General features: G+C 45.3%; 1 protein-coding gene and 1 non-coding gene across 2 annotated transcripts in view; one reads left to right on the plus strand and one right to left on the minus strand.

Annotated features, from left to right (window-relative positions):
- LOC149356428 (organic cation transporter protein-like) overlaps positions 1 to 19,556 on the minus strand; it is a 99,815-nt gene that overhangs the window by 15,163 nt on the left and 65,096 nt on the right. The window contains exons 5-10 of the mRNA XM_089584183.1: positions 12,690 to 12,844; positions 10,607 to 10,775; positions 10,015 to 10,162; positions 8,900 to 8,985; positions 6,438 to 6,652; positions 4,037 to 4,218 (exon numbers count right to left, since the gene is read on the minus strand). Coding sequence (XP_089440309.1) covers positions 4,037 to 4,218; positions 6,438 to 6,652; positions 8,900 to 8,985; positions 10,015 to 10,162; positions 10,607 to 10,775; positions 12,690 to 12,844 — 955 coding nt within the window. The remainder of the gene's footprint in view (positions 1 to 4,036; positions 4,219 to 6,437; positions 6,653 to 8,899; positions 8,986 to 10,014; positions 10,163 to 10,606; positions 10,776 to 12,689; positions 12,845 to 19,556) is intronic.
- TRNAT-CGU (transfer RNA threonine (anticodon CGU)) lies at positions 8,057 to 8,128 on the plus strand. Its single transcript has one exon. It is a non-coding gene; the product is annotated as a tRNA-Thr (tRNA).

Genomic DNA, 19,556 nt, shown 5'->3' on the forward strand with positions numbered 1-19,556 from the left:
ACGGTGCCTCAATCAGTGAAAGAGCTGCAGAGTTTTTTAGGGCTCTGCTCGTACTTTCGACGCTTTATAGCTAGGTTTGCGGACATCGCTTACCCACTCACGTGTTTGCTGCATAAAGATGCACCGTTCCATTGGACCAGCGAATGTGACGCAGCTTTCCGACATCTGAAATTTCTTTTGACCTCGGGCCCCATCCTACGCCACTTCTGCCCATCTGCACCAATTGAAGTGCACACTGATGCAAGTGGTATCGGTATCGGCGCTGTACTTATACAACGCCATGGTCACGATCAGCACGTGGTAGCATATGCCAGCCGTTCATTGAGTAAGAGCGAAAGAAATTACACGGTTACTGAGCAAGAATGTCTCGCCGTTGTTTTCGCTGTCCAGCGCTTCCGCTCCTATCTGTACGGGAATGCTTTCACCGTCGTGACCGACCACCACTCGCTTTGCTGGCTAGTGAGTCTTCGTGACCCCTGTGGCCGGCTTGCTCGATGGGCTTTGCGCCTACAAGAATTTAATTTCACTGTGGTGCATAAAAGCGGCCGTAAACACTCAGATGCCGATTGTCTTTCCCGCTTGCCGCTTCAAACGACTGATGACGACGCAGACAACTTTGATGAATACTTGGCGTCACTTTCACAAGCCTTCCCCGATCTTGAAGTTTTCCGAACTGAGCAACGCAAAGACCAAACATTAACCTCTTTGTTTGATGCCGCTCAAGATTCTGTAAAGAATACTTTTTGCATTCGCGACGGTTTGCTTTATAAGAAGAATTTCGCTTCTGGAGGAGCACGCATGCTTCTTGTCGTACCCGAAAACCTACGCATCACAGTTCTTGAAATGATGCACGACGACGCCACGTCTGGGCACTTGGGAGTGACACGCACACTCCACCGCACACAACAACGATTTTACTGGCCTAACATGCGTTCAACCATCCAGCACTATGTAGCCAGCTGTGTGCAATGCCAGCGCTTTAAGCTGCCGACTTCAAGTCCACCGGGCAAACTGCGGCCAATCACACCTCCAACAGCCCCGTTTGAGCAAGTTGGCATTGACCTCCTTGGACCTTTCCCACGGTCCTCGAAAGGAAATCGATGGATTCTTGTGTGCGTAGACCACTTAACCCGTTATTGTGAGACAGCCGCGATACCAGCTGCTACTGCGTCTGAAGTATCTAACTTCTTACTTCGATTCGTCATTCTTCGGCACGGCCCTCCTGCAGTTCTCATTAGCGACCGTGGACGCCAATTTACAGCGGACGTTGTTGAAGAACTTCTCCGCCTCAGCAGCTGCAGTTTTCGCCACTCCACGCCATATCATCCCCAAACGAACGGGGTGGTAGAACGCACTAATCGGACGCTCACCACCATGCTCGCTATGTACGTCGCTGCAGATCATAAGGACTGGGATGGCGTCCTCCCGTTCATTACTCATGCATACAACACAGCGCAACATGAGACAACAGGCTACAGCCCCTTTTACCTGCTCTATGCTCGCTCACCTCGCTGCGGCCTTGACACCATTCTACCATTTTTCATCCACGACGAACCTTCTCTTGCGACCACACTCTGCAGAGCTGAAGAAGCTCGCCAGCTTGCCCGCGTTCGAATTTTATCTTCTCAAGAGCGTTCCAAGAACCGCTACGACGTCCATCACCAAGAAGTTTCTTATGTTCCTGGTGACATTGTGTGGTTGTGGACCCCTCTACGCAAGCGTGGTCTGTGTCAGAAACTGCTGTCCCACTACACTGGACCGTTTGTTGTGTTGGAGTGCATAAGTGACGTTAATTACGTTATATCACGACTAACTGCTAGTGGTCGACGGTCACGCCAGTCTCAGGTGGTGCATGTAGCCCGTCTCAAGCGATTCCATCCCAGACGGTCTACGTAACTCGCCCGACGGGCTCCGTCTGCGAGGAGGGAAATGTCACGTGCTTCCACAGAATCTCGACGGAAGAAGCAGAAGATGAAGGACTGACCGGCAGGGAGAAAGGAAGAAAAAGAGCTGAGGGACGCTGGTAGGCTGCCTGCTTCCATCCTGCTCCGACCGATCCCCTCTGTGAATAAACCCCCGTGCGTGCTAAGCACGTAACAATATATATATATATATATATATATATATATATATATATATATATATATATATATATATGCCTGACCTTTGTCTCGGAAACGTCGGAAATAAATTGACGTTTTAGTTCGTGCGGCCCTCTTTTGCGATACGTATTTCGGGATCTTGAAAGACTTTATATATATATATATATATATATATATATATATATATATATATATATATATATATATATATATACATAAAGTCTTTCAAGATCCAGAAATACGTATCGCAAAAGAGGGCCGCACGAACGAAAAGTCAATTTATTTCCGACGTTTCCGAGACAAAGGTCAGGCCCCAGCCGAAGTGTTGGAAATAAATCGCGTTTTCGTTCGTGCAACCCCCTTCTTCGACACACACACACACACACACACACACACACACACACACACACACACACACACACACACACACACACACACACACACACACACACACACACACACACACACGCACGCACGCACGCACGCGCACACACGCACACGCACACGCACACACACAGTAAATTCAGGATGTCTGAAAGAGTTAAAGGATGTATTTCACGTTTCTTCCGGCAGCCAGTCTGAAACAACTAAATGTGATTTCGTTTCAAACCCTTTTTTTTATAACCAGGGGTTTGACTCTTCAGTTTAAGCGAAAATAAAAAAAATTAATTACGCCGATTTCAGCTTTCTTATTTCAGTTTTAACCAAAAAAGGTCAATATTCTTAGCATGCAAGACGTAGCTAGTTGGCTCTTTAGTGCAAGTTACTCTCAGTCAAAGGTGAAAAATAACCAAGTAGAGAAGTCAGGGGCGTGATGAGACGGTGGTAGCGTTGGATAAGCGGCGCGGTTGTGCTATTTGAGGTGTTGTTCCGCTAACTTCCACGTCTTGCATTCCGGGGGGCGTCACCTGCTCACCGCCTGCTAGCTAAGGACAGTTTGTTCACTGTATTCTTTCGCTTAGAGCAGTAAGTCAGTTAACTAGGTCATGAAACGCATGTAAGACGCTCACGAAAAAAGTATCTTGCAGCAGCTAGCGAGGAATTTACCGGCGCTTCCATCGCTGCGCTAAACACACAGACCACGTGAGGCCTCGCCCTTACGCTTAGTCCAGTGCGACATCCAAACGATAGCATTACGAGTATAGCTTAGCTGTCAGATATAAAATTCCAGTTCGGTTTTTATCTATCTGCCATCTCACTTAGCATGGTTAAATTTAACAATGACAGCATTCCCTTACAAGCACAGCTCCAAGTACTCCCACTTACACGTTAATTATTGGTAAATAAACTTCTTATGGTGACAAAACGTTGAGACAGACTTAGAGTGACTTTTGGTCACAAAGTATTGCACAATAAATCAGCGGGAAAAGTCAGTCATTCATCTCTCGGAGGAAACCGATAACAGCATTATGAAATAAACACAGAGAAAGTTCCGCCCAATTTCAAAACAATAAAAGCCGAGAAATCCAAACAATATTCTTGGCCTCAAACTTCCGGAGCCTCGATCAAACTTCCGGATCTTTAATCAAACTTCCACCGCTTTAATCAAACTTCCGCAGCTTTAATCAAATTTGGCGCCTGTGACGAAACTTACACATTGGTAATAAAGAGTGCTTCACGCTGGTCCTCTTTTTTTCTGAGATGTACTTATTCTCTGTGTGATTAAGAAGCCAGCTATCGTTTAACTCCTCGTGCAAGCGCGAGGACTGCCCAAGAGATAAAAATTTCTCCGGGGAAAACTTCCACGTCAGCAGCCAGTACCACGTTTTCTTGGAAACGAGGCAATCGAATGAGTTGGTTTAAGAACTTTGGTTGCTTCATCTCCTGAGAGGTAACGAAACAGTACAGCCCGAATTTACGTTGGCCGCCAGTGCCCAATCATCGGGTTTTCCGCTCACAGGACCGGCCGCGTAGGTAACACTGAGCATACTCACCAACTCCTTGGTGAACGGAGCCAGAATCGCACCAATCCTGCTTGTTGTGACCGTCCAACCTGTGGCCAGCGTCCGGACCTGGGTGGGATAGAGCTCCGATATCTGGATGAAGTTCACGTAGCTGGCGCAGCTGCTGAACAGCTTAGTCAGCAGCATGAAGCAAAGTTGCAACCACCAGATGCCTGTGCAGAGGGAAGCGGACATAGCGTTACTGGTGCTTGAATCTTTGTCCGGCGCGTGAAAGAAGGCAGCTGGAATATTTATGCTAGTGTGATATGCGTTGGAACATTTAGATTTATTAGTAAGAACTCTATCAATCATTATAAACAGCAGTGTCATTTGATCTTGACGTATAGTCACAATTGCGAAACAGCGTTCAGCAGTGCAGTTGGTGAACCTCAGCGTTTACATCCGCTTAATTATGATGTGAAGGATGACTGCGCTGCCAATTTCAGAAAGATCTTTGTTCTCGTCAGAAGGTGCAGCCTTTGCACCCTTGCCTCTAGTAAGGGCATTCATAATATGGCGGAAGCTGCAAAATGCATAATATGGCGGAAGCTGCAGAGTTAGCACTGCTGGTATTTAGCAGCGCTAGGTAATAAAGGCTGAGGTTTTCTACCAACGCCTGGTAGTGTTTGTCGCGTTCGCTACCTGAAATCGTCCGCGATCATGTGAACATAGCGTGCATATAACCGGTATCTTGCGCTTTGTCGTTTTCAGGTTCAGCACGTGGTCGCTGCAGAACGGGGTTAAAAGTCGCGAAATACTCCTTAAGAAAACACCCTGATATGGCTATATGGCTCCGCAGTAGAAGCTGCAGCAATGATGCTAGAGCTGCGGCGGCGACGTGGCCCATTATTATCGTTGCGGGAGGGCCATGCATGTAGTTTAGGCCACAGCCTACGATACTACAACTTAGAAGGCGATGCCGAAGCCTGAGCGCTATTCGTATCCGGGAGGCTAGAGCCGCCAACGTGGGGTGGATCTAACGCTGTAGGAATGTTCCCGGGACGCTTACGACAATTGCACTGAACGAAAAGATGCTGAGACCCGTGCAAACACATTTTTCGCACCATAAACACTATTTGTATTCGTGCCAAAAGCAAAATACAATTTCCACCCACTCATGTGTGTCAGCAGCACTCAGAGTAAACCAAGAAACTGCAACAGCACGACAAGGAGAAGCTAGAGCTGACTATTCGCATTTCGACGGTTGTAATTGGTATTTTTTAAATCTTTTCCTGCAAGGCGCTCGTGCAAAGGGTTGGGATAACAAACCTGTTCTGTTACCACTCCGTTGTAAGCGGCAAGTTAGTGGGATGAATCATTTTGAGGACTGAAATCACCGAAACACAGGAGTGGAGTTGTTCCCGACCACTCAAGAGTATAACGTAGTGTCTGTTATCAGCGTTGTCATGATAAAATAATAGTTTTAGAGCGCAAATATTCTGTATATCTCCGTGATTCACTGCGCAAGAAAAGAAACGATGTGGAGAATATAAGATACTCAACAATGCATAGAAACCTGGACGTGTTGCAGAGCCATTCCATTAACCCTTTGCGGTCATCTCTCGGGCATCACCAGGCAGCGGAAAAGTACCCGTCCGGTCAGTTGTCGGGCATGGCCCGACACAATGTTTTGTCTAATATGTCTGCTGGTAAATCCGCGCGCCTTCTCGATGGGTTTGTTGTATCATGAAAACTGGCTGTTTGGCTTTTCTTCTCGAGATATGACAGCACCATACCGCTTTAAAATCACGTGGTTTTCAGGCCCCGAATTGACGCGAAATACTCGCCGCATGAGTTACAACCCGTCAGGCGCGTTTTACGGAAAGTTGTCGAATAGAATGAAGGCAGACTTGAAGGCCGCAGCAGTATAGATTACGCTGTCTGCAGTGACAGAACGACAAACGGAGCCAGAAAAGAGACTATTCTTCTTCAAGACTTGCGAGAGGAAGCCTGGCCTCCACCCAGGAGAGCGCTTCGAGAGGTTCTACACTTCAAAGAAGTTCCGCTGAAGCCCTACCGCAACTGAACAAAAATGTTTTCGCTAAATTTTTATACCCAAATCATGTCGTGGCCCACTCCTCCTTTGCGATGGGCTAGAAGGCCGAAAGGAATGGTGACCGGGGCAGTAATCAGTGGGGAAAATACACCTGACTAGAAATGGTCAATATAAGTTCAAAGCAACCCAAAGGCGCGAAATAGGTACTTACTGATCGCATGTGAATTCTTCAATATTATGAGCATGGACAATTTGCATTTTCATTCACGAAAATTACATTACTAGTGGAAATAAAAACAATGCTACGATTCGTATTAGAAATGTTGTCTCTGACTGGGAAAATTAACGTCTTTAGCCAGGCACCTACGAGCATGCATCATTTGGGGACCTCTTTACCTGGGGGCACGAAGATCACAGCCACCGAACACAGGGCCGCAGAGCCGTAGAGAAAGACATAGGCTGTGCGTCGCTTCATGTAGTTGATAAATATGATGGAGATGAACTTTTGGGGATATTCCATGCAGGCCATCAGTACGAAGCTCAGGTAGGGATTCGAACCGAGCAGGATGCTTGTGTAGGTCAGGTTGTAGTAGAGCAGCGTTGACAGAACTCTGTAAAATAGAAAACCCACTGCTCCATTACCCCTGTTCTCCCTTCATTCCAGTTCACTTTCTTTTTCGCTGGCCGAAAAGCAACTTCTCATGTTTGACGCCAAGAGATCCGATACCTACCAGTGTTATCGTTCATGCTCACTGGAGGCAAGAAGCACGACTCATTCAACGGGGCCATTTATCTTAATACACGACAGAGTGCGGGCGGCTTTCACACCGGAGGTGCATGCTGATACAGCGGCATCTGGCACCGGCAAGGGTTCTCTTCTTGGAAGGGCTAAATGTGACAGCATCTGCGGTTTACTTGGGAACATCTGCCTGTGTAACTAAAGCCTACTTTTCCGACTCGGTCTTTAATGTCTACCTGGCAGTGAAGAGCAATTATATTTTGAAAGCTTATGGTGCACTTCTTCATTCACATATGACTTCATCGTCTCTCATGTGGTCTCCCTTAATGTTATGCGGCCTGGAGCGATTCTCTTATATTAATGTTAAATGCTCTTCTTGCTGGTATAGATGACGAAAACCGATAGAAACCTTGGTCCTCTTTTATCAGCACAGAATGCGTAATAAAAGCAACTGAGATATTCTATTCACTGAAACCAGCCCCATGCTTTACCAACTGTAAAACACTGCAGAAGAAGTGTCGTTATGCCTAAACAAAACACTCCTGGAAACTCTATCTTAACAAGGAGCTAAGAAAACGTTGATTCCGACAAAATATGAAGGTGTAGAAGGCCATATATTCAATTACACGATAATCGGACGATATGAGCGTTCGCGTCGTCCGATTGTCCTTTTCGTACTCACGCTGATTGACACCACGTATCATAACCAACTCGACCATTGTTGCGCTCTGATGCCAAGTACGACGCCGAACACAATACATATGCACTATGACAGAATATAAATGCTATGTCCCGATCGAATTCCCCCATATAAGGAGCTTAATGAATAACAATATCTCGAATATAAGTTAGGAAACAAACAAAGAGATTATGGTTCCTGAGGGTCAGGAGTGGAGCTTATTGTATTGTTTGAAATTAGGTACTTGTTTCCACTGTCGGCTGGCCTATCACACAGTTCATGGTGGTGAGACCTGTTTAGCAGCTACTGTATTTGTTATCCTTTGGTGTACGCAGTTGATAGGGGCATAGTTAACTTACGTTGCGGCTTTTACAAATATTGCAAATTTCGAAAGGTATGAAAGACATTGCTTTTGCTTTACTTGAATTATTGTGCGAAGTATTATTTCTGTATAACCTGTGTAGAGGAGGCGAAATGTGAAAATGTCATGTAGTGTTGTGTTGGGTTCAGTGACGCATAAGCATGCAAGGCTAACATGGGCCGCGCTCAAGTTATTGTGCTGTGTTTAGTTTAGTGAAAGCAGAAGGTTTGACAGCCGTCGCCGTAGCTCAGAGGTAGAGCACCGGACGCGTAATTCGGAGGTCGTGGGTTCGAATCCCACCGGCGGCATGTGGTTGTTTTTTCTTCTGCTTTTCTAATCAATTAGCTCTAAGTGATAACATATTCAGTATTATTCTAAATTGATCAACACCACAAAATAAATAAATGCATTAAAAAAAATCTCCTGTGCCCTTTGGTTTCTGTGGCTGTTGGCTTCTGTCATAAGCACCTAAGGATATCATGCCCCGAGGTAAGGTTGTAGAAACATTGTTTGCTCCAGAATTTTATAAAGATGTTAATGATGTGAAGACCAGCGGTGATGTAGAGGGCCTAAAAGGTTGGTTGCACTACCTAGTGATAATAAAGGGAAAACTTTAGAAATGGCTATTAGTACAAGCTTTAAAGAAGGTAAGGCAACCTCAATGCCAATCCTCGGTGGAAATGAAATAAAGACATCAGCCTTCTTAGAATAAAGCGACGCAGTTGGTAAAACTTTAGTGTTTCTCAAGAAAACCTGCTCTCAATGTAGGCATATGTGTAAATGTGGAATAGCCTGGTCTGCCATTTGCTCGGCATTTTGCGATGCCTCAAAAGGCAATTTTGCTTTAAATCATCCGAAAGGAAGGAAGAAAGGACGGGAAAAAAGGGAACAAGAGGGGCGAAAGAAGGGAACGAGGAAGGCGTCTTCTTGCACCCACACCTGGTCGATCCCAGCGCATCAGTCTTGTAAATTTGTGCGTAGCAGGCTTATAAGAAGCGTAAGCGCTTGGTAGCAATGAGATGTTTTATTTGCACTCTCAAATAACGCGACAGTATCAAGAAGTGCAGTGGCATTCTCACGATTTGAAAGTCAGGATGAACGTTGTCTTCCGTATACACCGGTATCGGAAGAGCGCAGCAAATGTCGGCTTCTTCAGTGACCGCTCCTGTAAGCACGAACAGGACACACAACGTTCAGATAGGGCAGCGCTGACTTAACATTGAAAATTACTTCTGGCAACCCCTGAATGCTTTCATCTCTCAAGGAACTTGGCGTCTGACAGTCTCCATGGGCTGCAAACTTTGCAGACGCCTTAGACATTTCGTACACCACTTTTATTCTAGCAAGATTGAATATTCTAGCTTGATAGAATACCTTTTGAGTATTTTGTGAATCGTAAAACTTCCTCAAAACTCTGATATACAACACTAAAGAATTAATTTTAACCCATGAGACTCCATGTAAAAACAACAGATTAGATTACTGATTAAACACGCCCACTTCAAACGATGCTCTGCATGATAGAGTCGTTGCGTTTGTGCATCATGGCACAATAATTGCATAGTCCAGAGTTCGACGAAAACTCGTCTGGCGAGGAAATGACATCATTCTGAAAAAAAACTAACACTCGCCAAGAAACTGAAGAACAATAGGGTAAAAACAAATGACGTTTCGGGACCCTTACGGATCCCTTGTTCAGAAATGAAAACGAAAAACGGATCGGCCGTGTTTATACGAGTCACTGGCGTAAACACGGCCGATCCGTTTTTAGTTTTCATATGTGAACAAGGAATCCGTAGGGGTCCCGAAACCTGATTTGTTTTTACCCTATTATCCTTCAATTTCTTGGCGAGTGTTAGTTTTTTCAGAATGACAATAATTTCATCAAGCAAGCAGTATTTTTGGCACTGCGCAATCATAAACAGTGGTTTTTGTTGGGAACTTGCTGCTCCAGGTTTTGTACGGCGCGTGTCGGTGCTCCAGGTGACCAAGAAAGTGTGCAGCCAACAGTTTCGGGAAATGAAGTAAAAAATTGAAAACAAACAAATAAAAATGCAATCAAAGTTGCAGAGCAAGCGCTTTATGAGCACTACGACATTAGATGTGTGTCGAAATAAAAAATAGGCTGCTGCCACGTTGCGCAGCTTGCGTTTCTTTTTTTTTAACTTTTTTTGAACGACGCTCCTTTACTCACCCTCTCCATTTTGTCCTCGTACGACTTAATGATGTCATTCACATCGACTTCAGCGACATTGTTCTTCTTGATGGCCCGTTTGAGCACTCTTTCCGCCTGTTTAAAATGTTTCGTGGCAAGCAGCCACAATGGAGATTCGGCCATGAAACTGCAAGAGACACAACCGAATCATGAGAGCATTGTTTAGGATGCGAGAATGACTAATAAACTAGGTCCGCTGAACGCTTTGCCCTCAACATGCTTTTGACGCTTTCCTGTGTTTTCTTGTCCCTTTTGGGGAAATATAGACTTCGCAGGATTTTCTTTTTTTTTTGGCGTCTTCGGGGAGCTCAAAACATGCGGGTTATGAGTTAGAGACTGTTCAGAAAAAACATAAGGTAACTAGATACAGAATATAGACCTCTTCCTAGTCACTCTATACAGGTTATTTCACCAAAGACTTCGCATACTTTTTAAAAATAGGCTTTATGATTTTGAACAGCGAATTTTTCGGCATAGCATTGTCAGCGGTGTAATACATCAGATTACGGCTAAGAGCTAGTATCGAACACCCCATGCCATGAATGAAAAAGAAAGAAAATTGCAGTCTCACAGCCAGATGAGGACGTTGATTAGGTAGCAGAGTGATATGACTATCTGCACATGCTGCCAGTCTCTCATCAGCCACGCAATGCCGGTCAGGGTTACGAGTCCCGTAGTCCAACCACCGCTGGCGACCAGCACCCCTAGAGCTCGGTGTCGGGTAGCCAGCACCTCGATCGCTTAAAAAAAACAGAAAAAGAGGAAATTCTGCATGAACTACTCGGTAAACAAAACAAAGGTCTTATTAAAATGAAAAAAACCCTTTCTGAAAGGTAACCCCTACACCAACTATTCTCGCTTCCGGCTGGCCTTCGCGTTCGGCGGCGCTACCCTGAAGAAGCTCAATAGTTCATGCTTGCATTGAGGCGCTAGCAGACACCAGGAAAATCGTTCGCTCTCTGCAGGGACCTATAAAAATGAACGCGACTTGCCTTGTCGATCTACTTCTCAGCCTATTTGCCTCGCAGCAAGGGCGGTTGCGAATTCACACCTACACTTGTGCTCTCAACCCGCAAACATTTAATTCGTCGACATCTTTTCGCTCCCCAGCCATCGCCTCCGCTATGTTAGCCTCTGCAGAGAGAACTTAGCTAAAGTTGGCAGCAATGGCAATCAACGAATAGTTTGAGCACTTACTGTAAAATTATGGTACTGAAGTCGATGAGCGATTAGCAAACAGCGCTGCACAGTAAACTGATGCTACACCGCATGTGGCATTTGCAGCGACATTAAAGCTGCGGGCGTTGTACTGATAGAGATTCAGCTGAAGATTGAATGATTGATCGGTTGATTGATTGGTTGATATTTTAAGGGGTACTATGTACGAGGTGAAGGGACAAAAGGCAGATCACTTTTGCCTGACGAAGTATACAAATACGTAAGAATGCAATTTGCAATACGACCTATACAATTTATACAAAAGTAAACAATGATACATCAAGCAGAGATTAGACAAAAGCATCGTATACTATTACATCGTTAAAAAAAAATGAAGAAGAGCCAATAACAACAGCACGCAAGCAAAACGGTAATACATATTTCTACAGCACCAAATCCAGAAAGTGCAAATAAGGGACATGAAAAGAGGAATGTGTTTGAATTCATATTAAAGTTATGGCGGCCATGAGGCTGATGTGCAACTTTCGTAATGAGGGGGAGTTTCTTTAGTAAATAAATTATTTAGTAAGCAAGGTTCTCAGCAGCATAATTAGTTCTCAACAAAGCCGTTTTTAGACGGCTATGCCTTAAATGGAGCCCTTTGCGAATGTGTAGGTATAAAGCAAAAAAGGAAACCTGATCATGCACAATTCCAATATGAGCATAGGTTGCGAGTTTCATTTCAAATATTTCGTATGTTTTCAGCAAAATGTGTTTTAAGAAAAATGGGTATGTATGATGCAATGGATGTAGCAGTTATATGTAACGCAGTGATCTTCTGTTCAAAGTAGGGCAGTAACAGCGCAAAAATGTATAGCTGCATTGCCTGGCGGCCCGGCACTCGGCTATCAAGGCTACACATGGCGTGTTCATTCGTGCCCAATTCGGCATTCGACCAAAGATGTTCCCGGAGATGTTCGATACGCGAATCATATTTGGGCAGCATGCGGCAGCGCACTGCTATTGAAATCTAAAGGAGGAACTATTGTGCCTGAGATGAGGTGATATTGGTGACGCGTTATGGGATTACCTACACACGCCGAGAGGCCCGCCAGCCTGTCGACTCATTATGACGAACACTATTCTCAGCAAGCCGAAGGTAAACATAGCACACGCTTCCAGACGACCCCCACCGCAGGCTCGCTGTATCGACACGCCATGCATAGTCGCGATCTCTGAAATTCGGGTGCCCAGGTGATGCGCCAGTATATTCGGCCGGTGCTCGCGCATCTTCGGCACTTTTGTCGCCGATTGCACGTAGGTCACGTAGGCGATGTCGTCAGAAGCAGCGAGTAGAGCCACAGCCACTTTTTTTTTATGAAAGTAAGGGTATTCATAATACACATTTACTATTGCCTGTAAAAATATGGCGCTGAATCTGAAGCACTGCTGCGGAGCGATTGGTGACAAGCACTCTTCACTCCCCCCGCACGTACCTATCGTGAAAGTGGCATTCTGGATGCCTCCGATGCCGATGGAGGCGATGAGGCGCCCCAGGTTGTACAGCCAGAAGGTGGGCGCAAGAGCCGTCAGCAGGCCGGCAATAATGGGCAGCGGCATTGAAAACACGAGAGACTGCCTGCGGCCATACCTGCAACGGTGGCATGCGCTGTTAAACAAGCGAAACGTAGCATTGCTTGCAATAGGGTGACGGTAAGACAACCGACACATGAACAAAGCAATATTTCAGGCTATAGCTGCATTTACATTAGGCAGAAGAGTATAAGGCGGCCGGATGCGGTTAGGAAATCCTCGAGAATAAGGTCCCGCAGCTGATGGAGGGCAGGGTGAATTTAATGCCAGGTCATTGAGAGAGGGTTGGCAATTCGGGGGGTGTAGTTAGGTTTGGTTCATAGAATTTGTTATCCTGAAGCAATTCAAGCCACAAAGGACGCCATAGTAAAGGGCTCCGGTAATTTCGACCGCCTGGGGATCTTTAACGTGCAATGAGATCGCGCAGTATACGGGCCTCTAGCATTTCGCCTCCATCGAAATGCGATCGTGCAGTCGGCATCGAACCCGCGTCTTTGGTTTCAGCAGCCTAGAACCAAAACCAGTGAGTCACCGCGGCTGCAGTTAGGCTGACGGTGACAATGGTGATGATATCAAACCGACGGAAGCAAGTCAGGACAGGCGTTCGGCTGAAAAAGCTGACCCCGAGCTATTTCATGTTCACAGGAAGAAGACCTGAATGGAGTGACTTCGCGTCCGCAAGGATTGCATAGCGAGCTAGGGTAGGAAAGCGACGTATAAAATCGAGGCATACCAACGCTGCCTAAGAGACGAATCTTTCTTTTGTTTATTTTTCTTTCCAGAGAAAGAGGCAGCCAAGGCTGAAGGAAAAGAAGCCTGATGAATCCTGGGCACCATAACACAGTTTGGCGGAGCATTCAAATGACATTATAACACAAAAAATAGAAACATTTCAACACACCTTAAAACGTACAGTCGCCCACACACACCTGCTTAGAGCGTTCGAGCGGAGCACTAAGGTGTACATTTCTGTCATTTGCGAGTAGCCAAGGGCTCCAAACTTGTTCTAATCTTGCATACACACTCCCATACATCGTGTTCAACTGTGTGTCTTTAAAAGCGGTATTTCGCCGGCCAGGCAGCGGCGGTTGTGATCAGTGCTCAAGCAAGAGCGGCATCCCACTGCTCTAGACGCGTGTGGACGACTATAGACATGTTACTTTGGAAGTTACACACACAACAGGTACGGCAATACACAAAGCATACACCAAGAATCAAATAGCCAAGATAATTCTAATTTGATGTACAAACATTATTAATGGAAGCAAAATAATGATGTAATGGGCGATCGCTGCCCAACCCTCGCTGGCAAATTCAACCAACGTGCTTAGGTTGATATGAAAGTAAAACGTGAGCAGAAAACTTCGTTTAGAGTGAAGAAAATTCGATATTGTTTCAATTAGTAAGTGTTTATTGTTGCTTTTAAATACAATTTTGTCCACGCAGAAATTGACATTCAGGTTTATCCTGTTACGAGCACAGGGAACCTGGTAAATCAGCGTTTGTTTGCCATAATTTGTACGAACTTTTGAATTGCGCTGTTTTGGGGTGGGTGACCATATTTTGACGTCATAGTGATTGTTCGGCTGCTTAAACTGAAATCGATATAGCATGAGGAAGAAATTGTATTGTAAATTATTTAGCAGGCCCTGGAGAATACCGCGTGGCAATCCATGTATATAAATGCCTTCCGCATCCTAACAAAGAAGAAAACAAGCACCGAAAAGTTAGGCATCTATACTTTTTGAATGGGTGGCGTGCAGAGTCCATGAATAATGCAAGAATATATGTTTCAAATGCAATACATTTAAATGAAGTAAATTATAAACAGCGCAAAAAAGACGAAGACAAAACAAGCACGGGTACACGTGTGCTGACTTCCAACTGGTTATTTATTAAGTACACCAAAAGTTATACTTTTCTCGCCAAAACACCAAATAAGCCCAAAAAAAAACAACAGAAAGCAATACTACATGATCCCTGATTCCTATCTTGGTTTCAAAAAAGTGCCCTCTCAAGGAAGGCAGTTTCGCAGCTAAGCAGCGACACTAGTGGTTTGCTAACGCATGCAGAATCCTCCTTATCAATGTCATAAGCTTCGACTAATTCTCTTGCTGTTTGATCCTTCTGCTTGAAAATAACTGTTGTCTGATGAAGGAAAGCGGTGCACATGTGTTCGGGTTCTGAAATGTTTAATGCTAAAATTGAACCGGCTACCTTGCGCAAGGAATTACTATGCTCTCTCAGGCGGTCGTTCAGGCAGCGTCCTGTCTGACAGACTACTAATCCACCTCATTAATGGGGAATTCGGTATATACTGCCTTTGACGCAGTCAACCCTCCTTTCGGCGTGTATTGAGGAACACACACCTCCGGCCCTACTTCATAGTAGTGGCTCACGCCTTCGTTGGAGGGCCCAGCAGGTTGATTAATTTTTCTGCGAGCAGAAAACACAACGTCGACTTGAAATTGTGCGCCTCACTTTTTTCAGGCGCTGTGGTATGGAGTGGATATAAGGAATAACGGCACTCTTCCGGTGCTTAGAAACTTCGTTTTCCTGAGGAACACAATTGTTGTCCGATTTCTTTTTAGAAGCCATCCTTTCACATAATCTCCCCATCGGTATCTCTGGAAATCCTCCGTCTTCAAGCCTGGTATTTTCGCCTTTCACAGTTTCCTCGATGGAAGCATGGCTTGCTGGGAGCGGCGCGAATACAAGATAGGATGATGCCATCCTTTCCCAACTTGGAATTCCCTGGCTGGAAAGTGAGTAAGTGTTTGCCTGAGCGTTGCGAATACATCCAGCAAACGTGGCTAGATTCAAGCCTCAGTCTTATATTCTACATTCCTGTATTTTCCCTCCTCAGTCCTATATCTTCGAGAATAAGGATCAAACAGAGAGTCGCTCGAAGCATATCACATTGATAACGGGGGTTCTCCCTGCTTTAGCAAACCTTCAGTGTCACTGGTTAGCCGCGAAACTACCTTCCTGGAGAGTGCATTTTTTTAAAAAGCAAGATATGGATCAGTGTTGAGAAAGTATTGCTTTCAACTTTTTTTACTTTGGCCACAAGAAGTATAACTTTACATGTGCTTGATAAACCACCAATTGAACGTCAGCGCTCATATGGTCGTGATTGTTCTGTCTTCGTCCGTTTTGCGCTGTTTACAATGGATAACCTGCCCAACTTTCCGTAATTCTAATTGAAATGAAGATGGCTTCGTTTACAAAAGTGGCGAGGAGCCAGACCTGAGCAGTAGTTTAAGGAACCGTGACACGACTTTGGTTGCACGTTTCATTTTTGTTACGATGCGTAAGACATGGCTAAGCATACGTAGATCACCACGTGGTATCTGCTTTCGACCACTACATAATTTATATATTTTTTTTCTCCTGTTTCAGTGTCGGTTTCAACAGTGCTGTGAGGTGAAAGCTGAGTATAGGTAACGTGGGGCACAATAAATGCGCAATATAATAACTGCTTCTGCATTCGTTATCATTCCTGCCGTTGAGCAGGCAGGGTTTTGGAGTTGTAGAGGATTAAAACGAAAAAACAGTTATTATATTGCTGTTTGTTCAAGCCTGACGTTACAGGCACCATTCTGATGTGAAAATAGAAACCGAAATAGCATGCGAGATAAATTTAATTATAAATTACTCAGCGGCCGCGGGCGAATACCACTAGGTGATCCATATGCAATGCTAATGTTTTAGGCATCATTATAAAGCTGAAAACACTCAACCAAAAGCTTGGTGTCTGTACTCCCTTAAAGAAACCAGCAAGTAGGAGCCGGACACAGCCTAAAACTATGGTTAGAGTAATTCAATAGCTTTATCATGAATCCTTCCCGTAACTGTAACGGAGAGCCTTGTACACTGCCTAAAGCTGCCGCGCGGCGGTGTTGGCGTGAGCGCAACATTTTTCGGTGTCTAGTTGTGTCATTTTCTTAATCGGGCATTGTATCAGGTGTAGTGTCGAAGTACGTAAATGCCTTTGTTGTTATGACACGAGTGTGTGCTGTGAAAGATGTCTTCATTTTTATGCGTGATGGGCTTCTGCTCAGGCTGCGAGAAGTTGTTACTTTACACTTTTCCGTCTGACGCCGAAGTGCGAGAGAAGAGGAGACGCGCCATCTTCTGAAAAGAAGCTGGTGGCTTCTCCTTTGATATGCCTACATGCGCTTTTGTGGAAACTTTTCGGTGCAATGAATATCGTTCAATACGAGGAGTTCCTAGTGCACAGCAACGTTGTTTCGCTGTGCTGTGAGCTGCCCAAGCTGAATCATGATGCTGTTCTTAGGTTATTCGATGGACTCCCACAATACTTAGCGAAGCCCAAAGCACTCTTTCGGACATCAGCAAAGCGACGCCGTGTTTCAGCGGATGCGTGCACAACAGCGGAGGTTTTGGATATGCAATGCCCGAACTACCCGGCCATCGACGACGCTACCGCTGCAGCTAATGAGGGTAAGCCTCAGTGTCAGCACAGATCACTCGTTAGTTAAGTACGTGGAAGCTTGAAATGCTCAAAAAGGCACTGGCTGGAATCACACATTTCCGCTTTTTTTTCAGGTGCTGTGCATATTTTAGACTGAGCCTGTCAAACTACAAATCCCGCCCACAGTCAGCCAGCTGCGCAAGCTGAAATCACCGCTTCGCCAGAGGATGTACCAGCTCCACCAACAAACCAACAGAGGCCAGATAAGTTATAGCACCTGCAAACAAACTGTGCGAATGTGCGTGCGAAATTCCCAGCCAGTGGAGGCGAAAAGTTGAGCCAATAGCAACATATCTTTTCTGCTTTCTGCTCTCTGCCTTTCTGCTTTCTGTAGTATACATAAATAAAATTTTCATTCTATTAACGCATTCGCTTTATCATTTTGCGCATGTTATCCATCGAAAACGGTGACGGGTAAGTTTTGAAAATATTTTACATGAGTATGTTAAAGGAGAGCGCGATACACGTCTGCAATGCGCACCTAAGCAGAGCAATTCGAAACGACATTATTCGATCGGGGCAGTTACAGGCGCTGTACCGTAGCATTATCACTTTCAAATAGCGGTACTCTCCTGGCGAAACAGTAAAGCTATTGAGGCAGAAATGCACCATTTCAAGCTCCAAAGCTGAACAACTGAAATACCGTCTGCTGCGCAACTTTCGCGATTTAAACCATCGAATAATATCTCACGCCAGCTAGTTCTTAGCGTAGAGCAGTTTAACGCAGTCTACTGTTAAACCTGCAGTCGTGTCCAGTGAGTTCTGCCTGCTAAGACGGCTTTTGCCTTACCGCAGACTGGGTTGCGTTCACATGTATGCTGTTAAGTTAATGAACACACCGCACTTTTCGGCACACCCCAGTTATCGGCAATGTTTTGAATGTCACATTAAGCATGATAAGTCTTTACAGAAAAAAGATTTAACTGCGCGAAAGGGTCAGGACACAAAGGAGACACATTCGCGACACTTAGAAGCGCGTGAATGTGTCTCCCTTGTGTCCTAACCCTTTCGCGCAGTTAAATCTTTTTTTCAGAAATGAACCAACTAGCCCGGCAAATCCTTTTGCAGTCTTTACACAGCGGCCAGTCGATCACGGATATGAAGCCAGCCGTGACACTGACGGCCGCGTTCTTTCTCTATGCAAGTGTCAAGCGGGCTAGAATTACGGAACTGTAACGGATTCAGGACGTACGCTTGAGTCTCTCATGAATCATTAAAAGATCAAATAACAGCGCAGGAGTAGAAGAAAAAATTCGTGGTACAACCGCACCATACGGCGCTGGGACGGGGCACTATCGCTGATTCTCGATCGGTGGTTGCGCCTCTAGCGGCCTCTTTTGGCCACAAAGCCAAACTTGAGCGAGAGTTTCATCACCATAAAGGTATTTGTTTTGTTTTGTTTTATTGGGGTTTAACGTCCCAAAGCAACTCAGGCTTTGAGGGGCGCTGTAGTGAAGGACTCCGAAAATTTCTACCACCTGGGGTTCTTTAACGTGCACTGACACCACACAGCACACGGGCTTCTAGAATTCCGCCTTCATCGAAATTCAATCTCCCCGTCTGGAATCGAAACCGCGTATTTCGGATCAGCAGCCGAGCTCCGTAACCACTGAGCCACCGCGGCGGGGGGCCATAAAGGTATTGAAGGACTGCAGTATGGCACAAAAAGTAGGTTCACAGAAAACTTAACTGCGAAACACGGCTTTCGTGTAAGGGCAGTCTCTGTAAAATGAAGGGAAAAATGTGCGACCCATAGCAGAGTGTATACGGTGCACTAGGAGCTTAGTTACATGAATGTTTGCAACTAATGAGATTTAACAACCGCTGAAGGTCATGGCGAGACGTTCTGGTGCAACTAATAGAGGGAGCTCCAGGAAGTTTCTGCGGTGTACTCTGGCAGAACGATGACACGAGAAAGTTTTGTTAGAAATCGAGTCTTCGTTAAAAAGAGAAACAAAAAATTTAACTGGACTGGAAGCGCCTATGTAAATACGTCATCATCATCAGCCGGAATGCGTCCATTGCAGGGCCAAGGCCTCTCCTATATCCAATTCCCCCTGTCATCTGCCAGCTGACGCCACCATACCCCCACAAACTTCTTATTCTCATCCTCCCACATAACTTTCTGCTGCCTCCTACTGCGCATGCCTTCTCTTCGAATCCAGTCTGTAAAGCTTAAGGACATCCACCATCTTGAGCGCATATCCCTGACGGGCATATTTAAAGCACGAAGAGTTGTGTGCCTCAGTAATGACAGGCGTTTATGGTAATA

The sequence above is a fragment of the Amblyomma mixtum genome, chromosome 3 (genome assembly GCF_055824585.1).
Source record: "Amblyomma mixtum isolate Tamu chromosome 3, ASM5582458v1, whole genome shotgun sequence".
NCBI lineage: Eukaryota > Metazoa > Arthropoda > Arachnida > Ixodida > Ixodidae > Amblyomma > Amblyomma mixtum.